The sequence below is a fragment of the Musa acuminata genome, chromosome BXJ1-9 (genome assembly GCF_036884655.1).
Source record: "Musa acuminata AAA Group cultivar baxijiao chromosome BXJ1-9, Cavendish_Baxijiao_AAA, whole genome shotgun sequence".
NCBI lineage: Eukaryota > Viridiplantae > Streptophyta > Magnoliopsida > Zingiberales > Musaceae > Musa > Musa acuminata.
The window spans coordinates 11460882-11482071 of NC_088335.1; the positions used below are offsets into that span (position 1 = coordinate 11460882).

Genomic DNA, 21190 nt, shown 5'->3' on the forward strand with positions numbered 1-21190 from the left:
GATCTTTTTTCATCTTTTCTTTATCTTTAAATCTGTCGTCATAGTAGTCAGGTGAAGAATAAAAAGAGAGAAGAAGAAGAGTCTAGTTCTCTTTACAAATCGATATCACTGTAATTTTTGAATTCGATGATAATGTGTTTGTAGATCAAATAAAAGTCCTTTAAGCAACATCAAAATATAAGTATTATAAATTTAAATATATTTTTATTTGATTTTAAAATTTAATATAATTTTTTTTCATATAATAACAATATACTATGATTTTTATGCTTATAATAACACTGGAATAGCGTCAATTAAAAAAAATTAAACGTATTTTTCTAGCTAGACATTTTAGAGATAGTGAGCACCAAACACATCAGCCAGAACAGTTCCTTTATGCATACCGCTTATCACTTTACAAATGACATTAATTAGTATTTCATTTTGTTTTCTTTGGTTTCCGTTACGCGCAACGAGTTGCACAGTAGTCATGATGTGCATGCAATATATGTATATATATAGGGGATTGCCAAGTCAAGTTGGATTTGGATGGGCCACTTGGCTTTATTGAGGTCTCGTTTGGTCTCGTAATGCTTCCTTTTGTGTGTGTTTGTACTGCAGTTTCGATGTCCTCAAGAGTCGGTTTCCATTTCGGAGTCCGGTCCAGTGTCAGCGTTGAACTTGGAATCGCAGTTGGCCGGAACCGGGTTCGGCCTCGCCACGAGAGTTAAAGAGTTCCGATCCAGTCTTCAACGTCCCTCCTCCTCCTCGTCGCTTCTATTCTCAAAGCGCCCCCGGGAAGATCCAGCCCCGATTCCATCTCCCCGGTACCGATCTCGATCTGCGATTCCGTGGAATCCATCTTATCTCTCTCTCTCTCTCTCGTCTCAGATCTCTGACATTCTACTCGGTTTTTCTGGGGAATTCGAGGTCGACTGCAGATCCAATTCTCTGTCGGGTATGTTTTGTTTGATTCCTAGTTATTTTTAAAAAAAGATCGGTGCATATGAGATTTCTTCTTTTCTTTTGGTTTTATCTTGTACAGTGGTTTAGTGTTTGATTTGGAGGATGCAGCACGTTCCGGCGACGATTGAGGAGCAGCTCCTTCGGAAGGCGATCAGGGAAGAGAGCCCATGGGAGAATCTGCCGAAGAGACTTCAAACAATGCTGATTTCAAAAGAAGAGTGGCACAAAAGGTGCCGTTCTATAAATCATTATTGTGTTTGTGCTAACTGGTTAGCTCGAGCATAGGCTAGTTATTTGCAATGAGCACAGGAAAATGTAACTTCACTGTCAAAATTTAGAAATAGAACCTGCAAATTGCTCTCTTTTCCCCAAACCAATAGTGAAACACTTTTATTGTGACCTTTTTTTTGGTTATTTGGCTAGGTCTTTGTCATCATGGAAATCTTGAACTTTAAATTATTATTGAATGAGCTCCATATGCTGTGTCTATTGAATCTTTCTTTAATAGCTTACCAAAACTTTATGAGAGGATAACGGCATTCATGCCATCACCATACTGCTTGCATATGATTTCATGACATCATCATACTGCTTGCATAGGATAACAACATTTTATGTCGCCACCAACTCTTTGATTCTTTTATTTTCCTTTTCTTGCTTGTCATCTGTGATTATTCTGTTGTCTTCTTACCAAATAGATGTTTCCCTTTTGCTTTTTCTTTTCTCTTAGTGAATGAATGATTTCTATTTCTTGTATGTTTTTTTGCTTTCCTCAATGAGGAAGCCAAACATTTCTAGTTTGTTCATTCTGTGACCTGAAACCGGTCGGCTATGAACATTGATGTTTCTTTCTTTACCGTCATGTTATATTCTGCAAATTCCATGGAGGACATGTGTTGTCAAGGCCTAACTTTTCATCATGGAGTGCAGGATCATAGATTACTGCATCAGAAAGCGTCTGCAGTGGAATCAGTGTTTTGCACGTAAAGTCTGTAAAGAAGGAGAATATTATGAAGAAATGATGCGCTATCTGCGAAAGAATCTTGCTGTAGGTCCTGGAATCCTTTATATATTAACTCACATTTTTCATCAACAGGTTATGATTTTACATGGTAGTTAAATTTGAGTCTGGCTGTTGATCTCTGTGATAATTAGTAGTTTTTTGCTTCTTGCCATCTCCACTATATTTTATTTTTCACTTTCTTGACTTTTGGATTTGTGCTGTTTAATATCTTCGCTTTTAATTCTTTACTTTATCGATTTAAATTGCTACGTTTTCTCTGCAGTTATTTCCCTATCATCTTGCGGAATATGTTTGTCGTGTACTGAGGGTGTCACCCTTCAGATATTATTGTGACATGATCTTTGAAGTTCTTAAAAATGGTAATGCCTGGTTCTTTCTAGCTCCTTTTACTTTCTTTTTGTCTCACCTTGAAGTGATTGATTCTAGTTTTTTTAAAGTCTTGCCAAAAGATGATTGCTTATGGTGCTGGTACTGAACATAGAACAATTTCAACTGAACAACAATTGATTTAGAACTTTAACTTGGGCAGTTATTAATTACTATAATACAGCTCTAGGTGGTATCCTTAACTGCCTGGATAAAATCCAGGCAGCATTGTAAGTTACTATGTTCAGTTTTGCCTAAATATATTTCAAATTTGATTTACAAGTAAAGGTCTCATGTGGCATATATTCCAGGTGAATATCTGTGTTTTTATTTGTATGTTACTGCTTTAAAGCTCTGATATAGGTCTCCTATAATATTATGTCTGTGTTGATTGTATCCTCTTTGTAGTGCTTGATCAGCCTTCTAGTCTCTCCTTTATTGATGGTTCCCATCTTTTCTTCTTGTCTTATATTTGTATGATATTATAAAAGGGTAACTGCCTCTCAGGAATATACGTGTGCTTTATGACCGGGGAAAAACTGTATTCATATCTACTGATGTTCCAGAAACATTTTTGCAGAGCAACCTTATGATAGCATCCCCAATTTCAGTGCTGCAGATGCTGTGAGGCTGACAGGAATTGGACGTAATGAATACATTGATATTATGAACAAGTGCAGATCAAAGGTCTTTTATTTCCTTATCACATGTGCATAGAAAGGGTTTGCCTTTTTCTTTTGTTAGTGGGAACTAGTTTATTTTGACTGTATGTTTGTTTTGGCTTAATGAACTTTAGATAATTCATATCTTGTCAAATCCAAATTAGTCGGTGATTTTCTGTGGAATTCTCAATTCTTGTGCATTCATCAATTTGCCTCCATGCAATCTTACTACATCTTGAATGAACTGGTAGATATTTAGGCATGTGGTGCACAGGTATGTGTGTATAAGAACAGAATAAATAGTAGAAATGCACACACATGTACTATGGAATATGGATAACATATATATTATATATAAAAAAGACGACAAGGCTCCCACTAGTGTGCCGTATGAGGAGGTCTGATGTAAGGAGTATAATTTCGAGTATCAGACCTGTATAGGTTGATGGCTGGACTAGTAGGAGTCCAGTCTGCTGATATATGGATTCACAGTAGCTGATATGTGCCACAATATATGTTTTGTTGGTGTGGGAGGCAGGGTGGGGGGAGAGGATGAAGAGAAAAGAAGAGGAAGAAAGAAGGAAGAAGGAGAAAGAAGAAAGAAGAAAGTGAGGAGGGGAGGAGGAAAAAACATATTGACCAGGTGGTGGCAAGTAGGCGATGGCGGGCGAAGTGGAGAGAGTGATGCAGAGGTTACAGTGAAGTTGAGGCCCAATCACTATCCCTAAAAGCCCCAATACTTCCTTTAAAATAAAAAAATCAAAACCGAGCAGTTGTTGCTTAAAGAAAAGAATGGACTACACACTAGTGGTCGAGACAATCTCGGTTCACATTTGGACCAATAAAAAATTGAGCAGTTAATTCTTATGAAAGCTCAATGATGGGAAAAGATTTATTTGGCTGACCCAAGTATTCAACACATCACCTTTTGTGATTCACAATTCCAAAGAAAATGTTGTTTTTGCCCTTTCTGTCAGGAAGCCCAAAGATAGGTGAAACCATCCAAAGCCTGTTTCTAAATATTGATAGATTTCAATCTTCCGTCAAGAAAAAAACAAATAGTTGTCAACAAAACATAAATGTGGTATCCTTAACTGCCTGGATGAAATCCAAACTCTTTGCTTTGAGTCAAGTTCATAATCTTCCTTGTCAAATATTTAATAACAATGACAAACCAATAAGGAGATATGCTGACATGAGCACCTTTTTTGGGTCTTTGTTTTCCACAGGAAAGAAATCCATAAGTTCACAATTTAAATATCATGAGCTAGAAACCCATTTAACTCTGCTATGAGGGAATTAGATGTATATGCATTTATTTTGTTTTTCATATGTCTGTGATATTTTTTTTGAAATTAATAACTGAAAATCATTAATGCAAGTTGTTGTGATAATCATTTTTATCCGGTTCTTATCTTAATCATTAATGAATTCTTGTGTTCACATTTGGTTGGTATGGTATCTATAATTTACTCAACTTCACTGATTATCAACTTCTGCACAGATGATATCAATGCAACTTTTTTTAGTAACATGATGTTAGAGGAAGTTATTTCATGTTGTTTTTGTCTATTTTTCTCTCTTCTTGTCTGTTTTTTTTTAATTTCTGGTACCTGTGGTTGGTTTGTTGTTCCCTTGACTATTATGTTCTCTTGGTGGTCTCCAGAAATTTATGTGGAAGCTGAACAAGTCAATTGCTAAGGAATTGTTGCCCACACAACCTGTGGATTTCCCAGTTGAACCATGGTGGGGAGTTTGTCTTGTTAACTTTACATTGGAAGAGTTTAAGGTGCAGCTTCTTACAAAATTTGTTCATAAATCAACATAAATACATAAATATATCTGACAAATGAGCTTGATAGATTATCTCACCTGCATTTCCACTTTTTATCCATGACCACATGTGTTATCACATTTTTATATAACTAATTTAAGAAAAAAAATCATGAAATTAATGCCACTTCTGTCTTGGTGATGTCAATACCCAATTATACTGAATATAACTGTTATAGTAATATAATTTACTCCTATAGAAACTCACAGAAGAGGAAATGGCAACAATAGACAAGGTCTGCAAGGAGGAAGTAAATTCATTTATTCTTTTTGATCCTGACATTGTAAGAGGTCTTCACAAAAGGGGATTGATGTACTTCGATGTCCCTGTTTATTCTGATGATCGGTTTAAAGGTATGCATGGCAATAATCATCTATCATATGAAATTATATTCATCTTAAATATGGATCAATATGGTTACATATTCGTGCCCCAAAGACTAAAGACTCATGCTTTGTTGAGGAGTTGATTTTCTTAAAACTATTATCTTGAATTTTTGTATTGTTAACATTTTCCACAATACATATCTACATATGTGAATGTACACACATGCATAACAGAAATCAATACACAAATGTATAACTAGATACACATGGATGTTGGCAAGTAGTTTACTTTCATAATTCATGATCCATCTTTCTCTGATTTCTGACCTTTTCTCATTCTCAATACTGAACTAAGTATATGCTTAATGGAAGAAAATCTGGATTCGATACTGCATATTTGCTTTGTTGATGGTTTACATCTCCCCTTTCTTGGTGTACGTATTATCCTAGGTCTCCATTTTCATTCCATCCTCTTAATTATGATTAAACTTTTCTTATATGATATAGAGTCGTGGATTGTTGTACCGGTCCACTCTGCTAAGTATGACAAACACTTGTTGTTTTAACAAAAATATGGGTATATAGATTTTCCTATAGTGATGGTACACCTTGGATCAAGGTAAACCATGGTATAGGTTACTACAGGTTTAGTACATGGTGTCTTGAGCCAAATCAAAGATTGTGGTATGTCAACTGATATAGGCCTAGTATAATCCAATTTGATATTAGATTGGTATAAACTGCTGCCAAGAGATACAGGATTTATGTAAGACCCTATTCTTGCTCCAGTAAAACTAATTCAGCATAATCAAATACCATCAGAGTAGATTGATACCATTAGAGTAGATCGAATACCATAGATGGTATTCGGCATAATCGAATACCATCAGAGTAGATTGATATAAATGCCAATCAGATTTAACCTAATTGTACAGGTGGAACTTCTAGCACAAATTATCCAAGAGACTCTGATTCACTGGATCTAATCTAGTGTGCTCTGCATTTTCAGTACTACCTCGATGTCTATCAACATTACACTATATGAGACTAATGTCAGGTAAATTTTAAAAATTAGGATTGGTAGCCCCTTAACCCCCACTGTCACTTGTTGCAGTTTTAAGTTTATTAGATGCAAATGCATTGCTTTTGAGATGATATATTTTGTTCGGTTAGATATTATGATTCTTGGCATATCTCACTAAATTATCACTTCTTTTAGGATGGTATGCTCATGATATATTATTATAGCCCCAGATGATACATACCACAAATTGATGTGTTATTATTTACAGCATAAAAATTGAAAAAAAGAAAATGTTCATTTGTTGGTCCAACCAAGAGGAGTGAAAGTGCTGCTCATTGTACGAATACTAGTCCAAGAGGTGATCAAAATGTGTCCTGTATGCAATATAACAAACTTCTATCAGGCAACATGTCTTATTTATTTTCTTGCTAAGATATAACAGATGTTGAATTTTCTTGAGCAACATTTCCAAAAGGCTGGACCAATATGAACCGAGCGATATTTATCAATCCGTCTAGCGAATGGGACATGGACCAAGAAATTTTGTCGGGTCTAGTTTGGATCATGGGTTACTGAGTGGCAAAGCTATCAAACTGAGCTTACCATCTAGATTTAGATTGTTGGACCCGATCTATGGGGCAGTAAGCCTACTGCCAGTAAATGGATCCAATAAAGATGCCTTACCTTTAAATCCCCTATTCCACCTTTTCTCTCCTCTTTCACCTTTTTTAATGTCGTTCCTATTCCCAACCAATTTTCCCCTAATTTTTCTCTCATTCCCACTCTTCAAGTTCTATCAAATCGGAAGTCAATCTCAATCAATTGAAGCCTCATTTTTAAGACCAGAACCAGTTTTTCTCCCAAAAAAGGTAAATTGAAGTTTAACTTTCAAATGAGTCACTTTTAGTTTATAGTTTAGGTGTTAGATTCCTTGTCTTGAAAGATAATTATTGGGCAATTTATCAAAAAAAGCTCCTAATAATGGGTTTTTTTCCAGATAGCATCCCCATATTTAGTTTTTACTAGGGGATGCCCTGTTTTCTAGATTTTAACCAAAATACCCTCAAAAGAAATATAAAAAGATGGTAATTGTCCTTTGACAAGGTTTGACTCAATTTTCTTATACTGAATATCGGTTTTTTTAAGTTGAACCGGGTCAGACCGGTTCAACTAAGCCATAACTATTCAATTTGATTTAATTGAGCCCTAGATTACCCATTGAGTTTTTCAAATTATCCCCGTATCCTCTACCTCCTCCTCCTCCCACTCCATCGTCTCCTCCCTCTCCTTGTTAGCTTTCCTCATCCTCAGCCTCCTCTAACTCCACCTTTGCCTCCTCCTCGTCCCACTCCACCACCTCCTCCCCCTCCCCCTTAGCTTCCTCCTCCACCTCCACCTCCGCCTTGCCCCCTCTCCCTCCCCCTCACCCTCATCCACCTCCCTCACTCCCTTCAACTCTTTTTTTTCTTTCTACTCCTCCATTGCTCCCTCCCTCCTCACATTTTACCTAGACTAGCCATTACATTTGAGTTACGCTCGAATTACACTCATTTACATAACATATAAAAAATATATATTAATTTTTATATAAAATATTTTATTTTAAAAATTAATCACCCTAAATTCATACAAAAATAAAAAAATTGATACTAAATATATTATCATCTCACCCTAGTAGTTCTGGAGAAATTTAGATAGATTTGGTGAAAATTCAAAGAGTTACACTTGCGTTACACTTGATTACAGATTTAACTCAAAAAAATTTATTTTAAAAATTAATCATCCTAAATTCATATAAAAATAAAAAAAGTGATAGTAAACATATTATTATCTCACCCTAGTAGTTTTGGAGAAGTTTGGATAGAATTGGTGAAAATTCATTAACTTACCCTTGTGTGACACTCATGTTACGCTTGAGTTATATTTGATCAAAATTCAATCTAGAAATATTCTATTTGTAAAATTAATCATCTTAAATTCATGTAAAAAAAAATGACAGTAAACATATTATTATCTTACCTTAGTAGTTCTGGAGAAGTTTGAATATATTTGATGAAAATTCAATAACTTATGCTCGATCACCAATTTAGCCCAAAAATATCATATTTGAAATTTTATTCACTCTAAAATAATCAGCAATTAGAAAAATGATACTAAATATCTTAGAATTATGTACTAGTAGTTTTGGAGAAGTTTGGATTGGTTTGATAAATATGCCTTAGTTACACTCAAGTTATACTCATGTTACACTCGTTCGCAGATTCAACATAGTTCGATTTGATCCACTGTGATCGTACCCATCCTTATTTGAAGCGAGTCATGTGGTGCCCAAATTAGACCAAACCGACCCTTGAATCTGTGGCTTGAAGTAGCCCAGTTCAAGGACATCATTGGAATTTTTTAAAAAAGGGTCCCCTTAGTAAAAACCAATTATGGGGGGTGTCATTCTATCACGGATTTAGCTAAAATTGCCTAAGTCGTGAGGCATCCTTACGGCAAAGTCACGGACTTAGTTGGAGTTGCCTAAGTCGTGAAGCACCGTTGCACCAACTTTTTGGACTTAGCTGGGATTGCCTAAGTTATGAAGTGCCCTTGCGATATGCGTCCGCAAAGAGTCAGCCAATTTATAACATCGCTCAAGTCTCTAAGGACCCATAAAAAAAGCAAGTTGATTAGTTTAAAAACGAGTAACGGACAAGTCCTGACGTCTCGCAAAGAGGGCAGGTTTACAAGCAATTTAGTAAATAATTTGAGTGCAAGAGAGAAAAGAGAGGAAGGAGAAAACAGGGACTTTAGAGGGAAAAACGAATAATCTCAAGTCTATAAACGACTGCTCACCGGGTTATCACGGCCTTAGCTGGAATTGCCTAAGGCGTGAGGCACCCTTGCGGCCAAGACGCGAACTTAGCTTGCGTTACCTAAGTCACGCTCCGCCCTTGCGATATTGCTCCGCAAAGATCAACCCACTTGTAACCTCTCATAGGTCACGAAGGACCTGTAAAAGAGAAAGTTGATTAGTTCGAAAGAACGAGCGACGGATAAGTCCCGAAGTCTCGTGAAAAGGGGAAGCTTTACAAGCAATTCAGCGAGCACCTTGCGTGCACAAGAGAAAAGAGAGAGAGGGGGAAAACAAGGGTTTTAGAAGGTTGAACGAACAGCTGCAAGCCCATAAACAACTGCTCACCGAGTCCCGGGCGCGACAACAAGTTCCCGTCAAGGCAACGTGCGAACTTGCGAAGGAGTGTTCAATGCCCGGTACTATACCGAAGCCCCATCTAGCCCTGTGCCACTCGGAGGGTTCCAAGGGGCTGAGATGGCTGACGTTTTGGTGAGCGGAGGCGGATTCCAGAAATTAGCCCGCGGCACATGAAAACGGAGCTGTTTTGGGGCTGTTTTGCTCGGTTCGATGAGCGGTCGCTTTGTAACGCTGCAGCTTGTTCGAACTTACATTTTTACAAGCAAAATGACTCAAAACCAAGGCAAAACAAGCTGCCAAGTAGCTGTACATGTAGATGAGAGCGACGAACGGTTCGTTGAACGGAGTTGTTGTGGGTGCGTGACGACTGTTCGTGACAGGGTGTTGGGCGCAATGACAAGTTCCCGTCAAGTTAACGTGCGAACTTGTGTAAACCGATTAATGCCCAACACTATCCCGAAGTCCCATCCACCCCTATGCCATTTGGGGGGTTCTAGGGGTCTGAGATGGCTAATGTTTCGCGTGCGACTGTGGTCTGCAGAAAACAGGCCATGACACGCGAAAACGGAGCTATTTTAGGGCAGTTTTGCTCGCCGTAGTGAGCAGTTGCACTGCAGCACTGCAGCACTGCGAACTGTTCTTGGTTACATTTTTCAAGCAAAAAACACATGAAACCAAGGCAAAACATACTGCTTAGCATCTGTACAAGCATGCAAAAGCGACGAACTATTCGTTAATTGAAGATGTGGGTGCACAACGGTCGTTTGTGACATTCTCCCCCACTTAAACTATCGACACCCTCATCGACGCTTGTTGGTAGGCTTTAATAACTGCTTCTTCGTGTCGTAGGGCGTCTTCAGGCTACCAGTTGGTTTTTGTTCGGGGAAGCTTTCGCCACTTCACTAGGTATTTGGTTTGCTCCGCTCCGTTAGGTAAGTTTATCTTGCAATATGCTAAAATGGTTTTAACTTGCTTCTCGTAGGAGGCTCTGGTGGGGGGTAGTCGAGTTGGAACATTTCGAGAAGCATCTTGCGGATCTGAGTGGTAGGCTTTCAAGTTGCTTACATTGAAGACATTGTGAATTTTGAGCCATGCCAGTAGTTGCAACTTGTAGGAGACATTGCCTAACCTGCTGATAATTGGGAAGGGTTCTTCGTACTTGCGCACAAATCCCTTGTGCACTTTATGTCTAAAGAACTGGAGTGATGCTGGTTGGAGCTTCACCAACACCAAGTCGCCAACTTTAAACTCCTATGGTCGCCTTCCCAAGTCTGCCCACTTCTTCATCTTTTTGACCGCCTTCTCCAAGTAAGCCCACACAATATCTATATTTCGATGTCATTTCTTCGCAAAGTGATATGCAGACGAACTACTCTTGGTATAACCGATCACCAAGGTGTGAGGAGTTGATGGTTGTTGTCCCGTAATGATCTCGAAGGGGCTTTTGTTAGATGCAGAGCTCAGCTGCAAGTTGTAAGATAATTGGGCAATATCAAACAGCTTCACCCAATCTCGTTGATTGGCACTCACGTAGTGCCGAAAATATTGCTCAAGGAGCGAATTTATTCTTTCAGTTTGGCCATCCGTTTGGGGGTGGAGGCTTGCGGAGAAGTATAACTTGGACCATAGCAATTTGAATAGCTTGATCCAGAATCGTCCTAAGAACCGAGCATCTCGATCACTGATGATATTGTGTGGGACTCCCCAATACTTCACCACATTCTTCATCATCAACTTGGCTAACTCCTCTGTTGAACAGTGTAGGAGTACAACAATGAGTGTTGCATGCTTTGAAAACTGATCGACCACCATGAGTATTGATCCGAGTCCCCCTACCGTCGGTAAGCTTGATATGAAGTCCTTTCTGGTACGGGTAACGACTCCAAAAGTCTCACTGGCTTCCGCTGCTCTACGTTATCTTGTTAGCAAGCAAAGCATGTTCGAACATATTCTTCCACATCAGTCCCTATCTTCGGCCAATAGAAGGCCTTCTCCATGAGAGCCAATGTTCGGTGAATGCCCGAATGTCCAACTCACAAGGAATCGTGACACTCTCTCAAGAATTCACGCCTCAAATTGTTCATTTAAGGAACATAAACCTTATTCCTTTTGGTATAGATGAGTCCCTCCTGGACCTAAATTCGTCGTGCCCTGCCTTCTTTGATTAGTTACATTAGGGTTATTGCCTCGGGATCACAGTGTAGTCCATCCCTGATATTGGAAAGGAAGTTGGATTGCAACTGACTTGCTTGGCCCTCGCCTTCCAACTGTATTGCATTCACCGGCTCCACTTTCCGGCCCAACGCATCGGTCACGACATTTGCTCTTCCGGACTTGTACTCCGTTGCCATATCAAACTCAGCCAGGAAGTCCTACCATCATATTGGCTTTGGGAGAGTTTCTTCTGAGTTTGGAAGTAACTCAAAGCGATGTTGTCCGTCCTTAGCACAAATCGCGATCCGAGAAGGTAGTGCTGCCAAACTTATAGACAGTGGACCACTGCTATCTTCTCCTTCTCGTGCACCGGGTACTGCTACTTGGTCTTGTTGAGCTTACGACTCTTGTAGACCACCGGGTAACCCTCCTGTATGGGTACTCCCCCAATAGCGAAGTCTAAAGCATTTATATAGACTTCGAAGGGCTTCCCATAGTCCGACAATTTGAGTATCGGTTCTTCCAACACAGCAGCCTTTAGATTTTGAAATACCGCTTCGCATTTATCGGACCATCGCCGAGGCTGCTATTTCAGTAACTCCGTCAGTGGAGTTGTGCGCTTCGAATACCCAATTATGAAGCACTGATAGTAGTTGACGAAACCATTGAAGGATCTCAGCTCCGACACCTTCTTTGGTGTTCGCCATTTCGCCATAGCTTGCACATTTGATTTATCCATCTAAATAGATCCGTCATCGATTCCGCCATAACTTGCACCTTCATCTGAGCAAAAGAGCACTTCTCCCTTCTCACGAACAAAGTGTTCTTCCTGAGGATCTTGAAAATTGTTTGAAGGTGCTCAACATGCTCCTCGAGTGTTTGGTTGTAAACGATGATGTTGTCCAAGTAGCCGACCACAAACTAAAAGATGTGATAGGGCCAAAACTCTAGGCATACAAATATGCACACAACAATCCTTATAGCCAGCCTAAGATGTGATAGGGCCAAACTAAAAGAGGCACCCAGATCACTTCTAAGCTTGAGACGAATGACTTTGTCTTCTCAAGAGGCTTAGGTGGCCAGGAACAGGGGCCTTAACACTACCTCAGCAGCCTGAGTCTGCATGGGCACCTTCAGGAACATTTAGTGTATCTTGCATAAAAGTTAGATCAACTTTTAAAATTTCATGGGCCAATGGGATCGAGTTGTAGATGGATTAGGTTTCGGCTCAATGCACATAAGACCTTGTCATCTTGGGTCAGTCCTAATTCTATCCAAACTCTTCAAATTTACTCTTGGTAAGCCTGGAGTATAGACTAAATTTGTTGTAAGGGATAAGAATTTTGACTCTATTGGGAATCCCAATCGAAGAACAGCTTGATTGCCCAACTTAGGTAGTAGGATGGTGACTAATTGTTGGATGGGGCCACCTATCAATGAATGCTGCAAACCAGCTTCTAGTCTACCTAAAGGAGATGACAATAGTCAATTTTTTTAGGTTCTGATTAGTGTTTATGTATTAATATTTAATATGTATGAGTTCATAGAGCCCTTGGGTACATGTCATGTCACTTGAATAATAATGGTACAATTCTCCCTCCTCTCTTCTCTATATCTCTCTTGAAGATGACCTTCTCCCTCAAAGAAAAAGGCACTTGACATGTGATGACTGTTTTGTCATGTTCAGCTATCATATATTATTTGCCTAATATCTATATAATAACTATTGCTAACATAAGGTTCAAGTCATAATCTAATCTGCATCAATTCTGAAACACAGAAACTGCTTCAAAAACAAACAGCCTTATCTCCATCGTAGTTTCCCTTTTGTCATTGATTTCTTAATATCATTCTCGCTCTTGCCTTTTCTTTGTTGTAACACTCGCTTCTCTTTGATATAATTCTTTGAGATAATTTTGACATAGCTCATTTTCTCGAGCTTTTTATATTTATATGGAAAAACAAATAACTCTAGCACTGCTCTTAAAATTTTATCATTACACTTGTATGTCTTTGTAAGTTTGCAATAGAAATGGACCTGCAAATATTACCATTTAATGTGTTTGCAGAAACACCTGTATCTTGTGCTGATGTTCATAGGTTTTTATATATTTATAACTCTCAAAGCTCTGCATAAAATTTTCTGTTATCATATTGCACGTGGCATTAAAATCATAGTATTTTCTAATGCAACAAGTGTTTGAGTTTATGTTACAACATAGTAAGCTGTAATTCCTTCATTATAGTTTTTTGTGTGCATCCTTCTAGTACTATGATTAACATCTACTTATTCAGTTTCCAGGCTGGAAGGGTTTGTTTCAAACAGGGAACAGTCTTATGAAGATCCAATAGAAGAGTAAGATACTTATAGTACAATTGAGAGGTCATTCAACCTATATCATTAAAAGGAATATGCATTTTAGGTTGAATATTTCTATGATTTGTTATATATATTTAACCAAATATATGGAAACTTTTGCAGGTTATTATATGCTGTTTTTGTTGTCTCGAGTGAGAATTCTACTGTTGCTGAATTGGCTACTACCCTGCAGGCTGACCTTTCTCACCTGCAGGCTGCTGCATCATTTGCTTGTCGATTGGGCTGGGCTATAAAGCTTTTAGATCCAGAATCGATTCTTCGAGATTCTAGCATTCCAAGTTCCCCTAGTAATATGCTAAGTGATGATGAATATGATTCTAATGCTAGCATCAACTCAGAAAAATCTGGTCAGCAGACTCATGGTCTTGTAATTGAAAAGAATAGAACAATTTCTGGCACTGCTCATGTGGCTTTTGTTGTTGATGCCAATATTACTTCCTACTTAATGATGGGATCTGTTTCACCAGGTTTGATTCATTTTTGCTGCGTGCCCTTTATAGTTCTAGCATAACCTTTTTTTGGTGGATAACTTTGGTTCTAGGAATGAATAAACCAGTGTTCACTGTGCCACAGTGTACTAGGCAGTATGTGTCGGTCTGATAGGGGACCAACACACGGACCGCCCTGTACCGGGTCTGAACCAGGCAGAACAGTTAAAATCTAACTGTTATCAACCTATATAGGTCGGTAACGATATAGGTCGTTAATGGTTAGATTTTGACCGATACCGATCAATGGCTAGGATTTGTTGAATTCAAACGGTCTATTTGACCATTTGAATTTTAGACCCTTTCTATCCCTCATTCACTCCCCTTTCACTCTCAATCTCTTTTGCTCGTATCTTTCTCATTTTCTCATTTGTACTCTCTTGAACTCCACAAATCTGTGATTTGTGGATTGGATCAAGCTTGGAAGGCTAATTTGAAAGGATTAATGCCTAAGTTAGAGGAAAAACTCTCTTATCAAATGTATATATTCTTTTTTTAGATTTTTGTTAATTTATGAGATAATTAAGCCTATTCTATGTTCTCAATATCTAATATGTTGTTTGAGACCTTTATGATCGTAGAATAGTGTTAATTAGGAAGTAACTAAGGCCTTTAATGTACGATTAGTTTGTTTAATGCTGATTTAATCGAAATTAGACACATATTGGGTGAAATTTTTGTATTTCATGCATATTAGGGTGATTTACATGTTTGTTATGAATAGGTTTATAGGTTTCAATTAAGTTTTTAATGTTGTGATTAGTTTAATTAGGTCTAATTAAATTTAATTCGATTTTAATAAGGGGTTTTGGGGGTTTTTTATATGCTGTTGGCATGCCCTGCCATGCCGACACTTGGCACACCAGTATGTGGTGGTATGTACCGTGCCACTAGCCGACTGGCACATCGGTTCAGACTGGTAGTGCAAACCTTGGAAAAAACTATTGAACATTAGTTTGCACACTGTTCTATTTCTTTAAATTTAAGTTTGCCACTTTGTTAAGATTAGTACTTGCGAATAAAAAAATATATACAGCACCTTAATTATGATGATTTGCTGCTGACATTTGATTCTGAAAGTAAATATCCAATTTTTTTATTGTGGAACCTATATAAGCTTTACAGTTGAGCCTGAGCAGCCATGTAGTATTTTGATGTTAAATACATGTGCAATTGTATGTTAAACTTTTATAGTTCCAAAACTCAGAAGATGTTTAATACATGTGTCAAGTCGTGGTACTAATTTTAAGAAAACATATCTTTATAATTTATAACATTCTATGCCTGATACTTTTGTAGGATTTCTTGAAGGACAGCCAAAAATCACATAAACAAGAGGTCACTATGAGGAAATTGAGCAATTAAAACTTGGAAAAAATTGTGCAAAGGGTCAAGAACCAATTATTTTAAAAGAGAAACAAAGAAGACGAGAATAATGCATGTTGATGAGAGATTAAGTTCCAACTACTAGGACCCCAAATTAGTACTTCTCATCGCATTTCTGTGTTGTACTAGATAATACAGTCCCTTTTAAGATCATAACAATTAAAAAGCACCTAAGAAGTTACATTTGGTAGTTTCCATTCAGGTTCTTTTTCCATCTATAATAACTTAATAAGACCAACTCTTAGATTTAAGAATCTTGGTTTCTGAAATGGGTGTTATTCTAAGTTTTTTAACAAGCACAAGCAAATTATATATGCTTCCACATAAGAAAGTGTAGGCTCCAAAGAAAGCTCACATAAGAAGTTTGCGATACTATTTCCAGTCACTGAAATACATATGCAAATCTTCTGTTTACTTGTGATGTTCTCTCCCTCGTCCTCTCTCTCTGTTGTTTGCTCATGGGCATAAAGTCAGTTCAGCCATAATATAAATAGCACTATCTACAGAAAATTCAAGATCAACTACCTTAAGTCTTTCCCCATTTCTTTGCATATCAGTGAGCCAAGCAACAGATGGGTGTTATCTCTGTCCATCTGTCTCTGTTTCTATGCTTAAATTATAGAATAAAATTATTATTCTGTTAAGTATATCTTAGATTAAGTTACTCATCCAATTACTTCCACTGAACATCGATATTAATTGATCACTTGAGCCCATAGTTTTGAGTTCTTGTAATACTTAAATACAGCTTTCTGAACTGATCTTATTCCATTATTACTTGCAGGATTAAAGTCTCATGCTGTAACACTATATGAAGCTGGAAAGCTAGGTGATTCTAGCATTGCTGAACTTTGCAAGGATCTTTCTACTTTAGAAGGAAAAAAATTTGAGGGTGAACTGCAGGAATTCGCCAACCATGCATATAGCCTTCGATGTATTCTCGAGTGTCTTCAATCTGGTGGAGTAGCTAATGATGGGAAGAATGTCAGACCAAGTAACCCAACTGAAACACAGCATTCCTTTATTGATGACATTACTTCAGTTACATCTGAAATTGGTGTATCTGAGGAATCTGGTTATTCTAATATAAATGAAAATGAACCAAAGATGTACCACAATGATGATTCTTCTGACCATGGTCATACTATAGTACCCCAACCGGACTCTCCAAATGAATCTGATGCTGCACATGTTCTTCCCATGACATCTTCAGGTACTTCAGCTGAAAATAACACCTGCAAACCAGATTATGAATCACAGAGTGATAAAAAAGTTACATCCTTGGATGGTTCAGAAAATGATAGGACCATTCTAAAACGAAAAAGGAAGTACCGTGTTGATATTCTTCGTTGTGAAAGCTTGGCTGCTCTGGCACCAGCAACATTAGAAAAAATGTTTCTTAGAGATTACGACATCATTGCATCTATGGTTCCACTTCCTGCATCATCAGTTTTACCTGGACCGTCAGGTCCAATCCATTTTGGTCCACCATCATATTCTTCAATGACACCATGGATGAAATTAGTTTTATATACGCTAGCGGGTAACGGACCTCTCTCAGTTGCTTTAATGAAAGGACAGTGTCTGCGATTGCTTCCTGCCCCATTAGCTGGTTGTGAAAAAGCACTAATATGGTCTTGGGATGGTTCCACAGTAGGAGGTCTAGGAGGCAAATTTGAAGGAAATTTTGTTAATGGAAATGTCCTTTTGCATTGTCTAAACTCAATGCTTAAGCATTCAGCTGTGCTAATACAACCTCTGAGCAGATATGATCTTGATGATTCTGGAAGGATTGTCACAGTGGACATTGCTTTGCCTCTTAAAAACTTTGATGGAACAGTTCAACCGATAGGGTCAGACATGGGACTAGACCCAGAAGGAGTTGCAAACTTGGATTCATTGTTAATGGACCTTTCCAGCAAAATTGAGTTATTCACGGTTGGTTATATTCGCCTTTTACGATTGCGAAAGGAAATACAATCAGACATGTTGATACCAGATCTTGAATATGAATGGTTTCCTTTGAGCTTGGAATTTGGTATTCCTTTATTTAGTCCCAAATTATGTGGCAGAATTTGTGAAAGGATAGTTTTATCACATTTACTGCAAACAGATTCACTTAGCGAGCACCATGATGCAATGCAAAGTCTAAGAAAAATATTACGTGAACTATGTTCTGAATACCAAGCAACAGGTCCTACTGCAAAGATGTTTTACCAAATCGAACATGTGAAGGAATCACCTCGTCATCTAATCAGCTATGCGAGCGGAAGATGGAGCCCACTGATGGATCCTTCAACACCAATCTCTGGAGCCCCCAGTGAAAACCAGAGATTTAAGTTTACAAATCGACAAAGGGGCAAAACAGAGGTTCTGAGTTTTGATGGGAATATCCTCAGGTACTTGAACAATATATACTGTGTGGCTGTGTGCTTTGGTTATGTCAATTATGAATTGGATTTTACAGTTCTATTGAAAAATGATTTTATCCGAAAATATACATCTTTCCAGTTGGGAAGTGCTAATCAAGCTTAGAAATATCTAAATATACGTTTTGAGATTCAATGAGGTCCTGCAGTTTCCCCTTGTTCATGGTCAATTGGAATTTGTTGCAGTTACCAAGAACAAACTTCTAAAGAGGTGGTAGTACTCTACTTCCTAGAAATTTGACATGAAATCATCTTTTTCAACAATTTCATATTCTGTTGTGTAGAGCTACATTTTTAGTTTTTGCTTTGTCTCATGAAGTATCACATGGATGCAACATTAGCATGTGTTTGTCATCAAACATCATTTACTTTGTAGCTATTGTTCTATAAACTGAATAATTTTGTCATATGTGCATGCATGATAATTTTTATCAAGGAGATTTATGATCCTTGATAGTTATTCTAGTCAATTTTTAATAATTATTTAGATCTTTTCTTTTGTCTCTCCAATATTCAAATTTTATAAGTTTTAACATGATAAGAATTACAGAGGACCTCAGAAGCCTCAAACTATTGATAAAACATAAGCAGGTCTTATACAAATAAAAAGTCTTACTATAAATTGTCTTACTAATTTTCTTGATCTGTTTTCTTTGTTTTCATTGAACATTTTTTTCTTTTTCTTTTCACTTTTCTAGTATTTATTGCTGAAGTTCTAACGTTTGAACCAGACAAAATGGTAGCAATGGTCCAATCTAGATGAAGACAGTTGTGTTGGATGATAGTTAGATTGTGGTTGAAAAAGGGATAATAAGGATCACCTTTTTTCTTTTTTTAATTTCACCTTATTTTTATTTTTCCATTATATGTTCTATCTAGTTAGTTTCACTAACCTTGTATGCTAATGCTTGTGAAGCTCGTTCATGACTTATGAAGGGGGGTTAAAGAATATGATAGCCACCTAATGTGTCCCAATTCATTCTCATTGATCCTTGATTTAAGAATTAGATGTAACTTAAATATTTATATATATGGCTATCTTGGAAGTTCTCTAAGTTTGGTAGTATGTAAGTATTGCCATTATCTTTAGCTTGTTGAGTTTAATATACAATTAACAGGTATCAATCATATTTGAACTGAATGTTACATGGGCCATTCATGTATGATGGTTGAATCCAGAATATTATTTACATTTCCAAACTTCCGCCCACAGGTCCTATGCACTTGCTCCTGTATACGAGGTTACTACACGACATATTGAAGAATCAACTTCTGGCAGTGGAGTAAAACATGAATCAGATGAGGCAGACAGTAGAGAAGTTGTCCTACCAGGTGTCAATCTACTGTTTGATGGGTCACAATTGCACCCGTTTGATATAGGTGCATGTTTGCAGGCTAGGCAACCTGTTTCGCTTGTAGCAGAAGCTTCAGCAGCATCTTCTTCTCTCCAAGCAACCAGGATTTCGATATAATCTTTTCTTGAACTACTTGCCATGTACGACTTCGATGAGGCTGGCATGTCTTCTATTGGTTACTTGTGCAGATCGTTTTCTGCCTCTTCGAAGATATGTTGTTGCAAAGTTCTGAATTTTCGTGTTTCATAAATTCTTTGATTCAAACAGGCAAGTAAACTAAATATGAATAATTTATCTTTAAGAGGTTAGTACTAATTGTTAAAGATGACCAACCAACCGTCCCTTATTCTTCTGAAGAAAAGTGATTGCTTCTAAGATATTTTAAATGTTCAGTTAGAAGTTCAATTAGTCATGCCTGGAAACTTAGAAACTGTCATACAACTTTCATTTTGATGTCGATGTTTTAACGTGTTCTTAAGTCTTAATTCCTGGGGGGCGGGGGGGCGGGCAGTTCTCATGCAGCAATAATAAGCCTATGATAGAAAATTAAAGCCTTAATTCCCTTTTATTAGTTTATGAGCCACTTCATATGTGTACACGTCTTTTAATACAATATTGCAGTTTACTTACACTGGACATCAACTATATGTTATCCTTTCTTTGAATATTATTTTGTTTATAAAATCTTTTTTCTTTGAATCTGACAAATTTTCTTTTGCCACTGCAGGGCCTTTTGCTAATTCAAAATTTTGTTACACCTGTATCATGAAATGAGCATGAAGGCCATTTTCCTTCTAGGGGAAAGGTTCTGTTTTAAAGTTCTTAGTCCACAATTTTCCTTTGTATTTTGGGACAATTTGCATAGGTGATATTTCCTTGTGTGGAAACTTCTGCTTTGAAGTTCTAAATCCACAATTTTCCTATGTATCTCGGGACAATTAGCACTAAAATGTGAATGCATTGAGTTCTATTTCCTAGGTGGTGCTATTTCCATGTCTTGTATGAATTCACCCCAAGGGGAAACCAACAAATGGTCATCTCCAGTTGGCGAGGTGAGCCAACTGCACATGTTGATTGTAAAGTGCCCTTCCATTTGATTTAGTATTCCTGCTTGGATAGACTGGTTGTGGAGAGAAAATTGCTCATACTGAAGTAGTATGTTCATGCTGTATTCAATTATATTTGGTGACATAAACATGCAGTTTTTCGATCATATAAAAATGAAAATATTCGATAGAGATTGTAACCCTTTTTTTTTTTTTTAATGTAGTAGGACTCAGAATAAATTCTATAATGCAGTACGCATGAATTGCACTGAGAGTATCTTTGGAAGCGTGATTCGATGATGTTTACTCTTGTCTTCTCATTTTCACACCAAGTGAGCTGAAGGAATATTTTCTTTATACTTCCATCCTATGTTCGTCGTACCGTACTGATGTTTCTGGGCTCGATACGGTATGGTACCGGTGTACCGAGTGGTACATCAGGGCGTACCGAGTGGTATACCCTGATGTATCGAATAATTTTATTTTTTTTTTCATATTGTAGCAATACTACAGTATAGTACTGTAGCACTATAACGGTACTAGGCGGTCCGCGTATCGATAACTTGTTGGAT

At 37.6% G+C, this 21190-nt stretch overlaps 1 protein-coding gene across 6 annotated transcripts; it reads left to right on the forward strand.

The window, feature by feature from the left end:
- The first annotated feature begins 560 nt into the window (after positions 1 to 560).
- Positions 561 to 20690, forward strand: LOC135593218 (uncharacterized). Of its 6 annotated transcripts, none has more exons than XM_065083094.1 (13): positions 561 to 809; positions 924 to 940; positions 1028 to 1178; positions 1879 to 1996; positions 2235 to 2331; positions 2919 to 3025; positions 4667 to 4789; positions 5034 to 5187; positions 13830 to 13890; positions 14017 to 14381; positions 16573 to 18187; positions 19431 to 19839; positions 20300 to 20690. In XM_065083094.1, exons 3-12 carry the CDS (start codon positions 1051 to 1053, stop codon positions 19687 to 19689), a joined length of 3027 nt encoding a protein of 1008 aa, XP_064939166.1. In that variant the 5' UTR covers positions 561 to 809; positions 924 to 940; positions 1028 to 1050; the 3' UTR covers positions 19690 to 19839; positions 20300 to 20690. The 6 variants fall into 6 exon arrangements, with proteins under 6 accessions (XP_064939166.1, XP_064939168.1, XP_064939169.1 ...); XM_065083096.1 differs by having other exon boundaries at positions 595 to 809; positions 913 to 940; positions 1057 to 1178; XM_065083097.1 differs by having other exon boundaries at positions 669 to 809; positions 1057 to 1178.
- Positions 20691 to 21190: the final 500 nt, after the last annotated feature.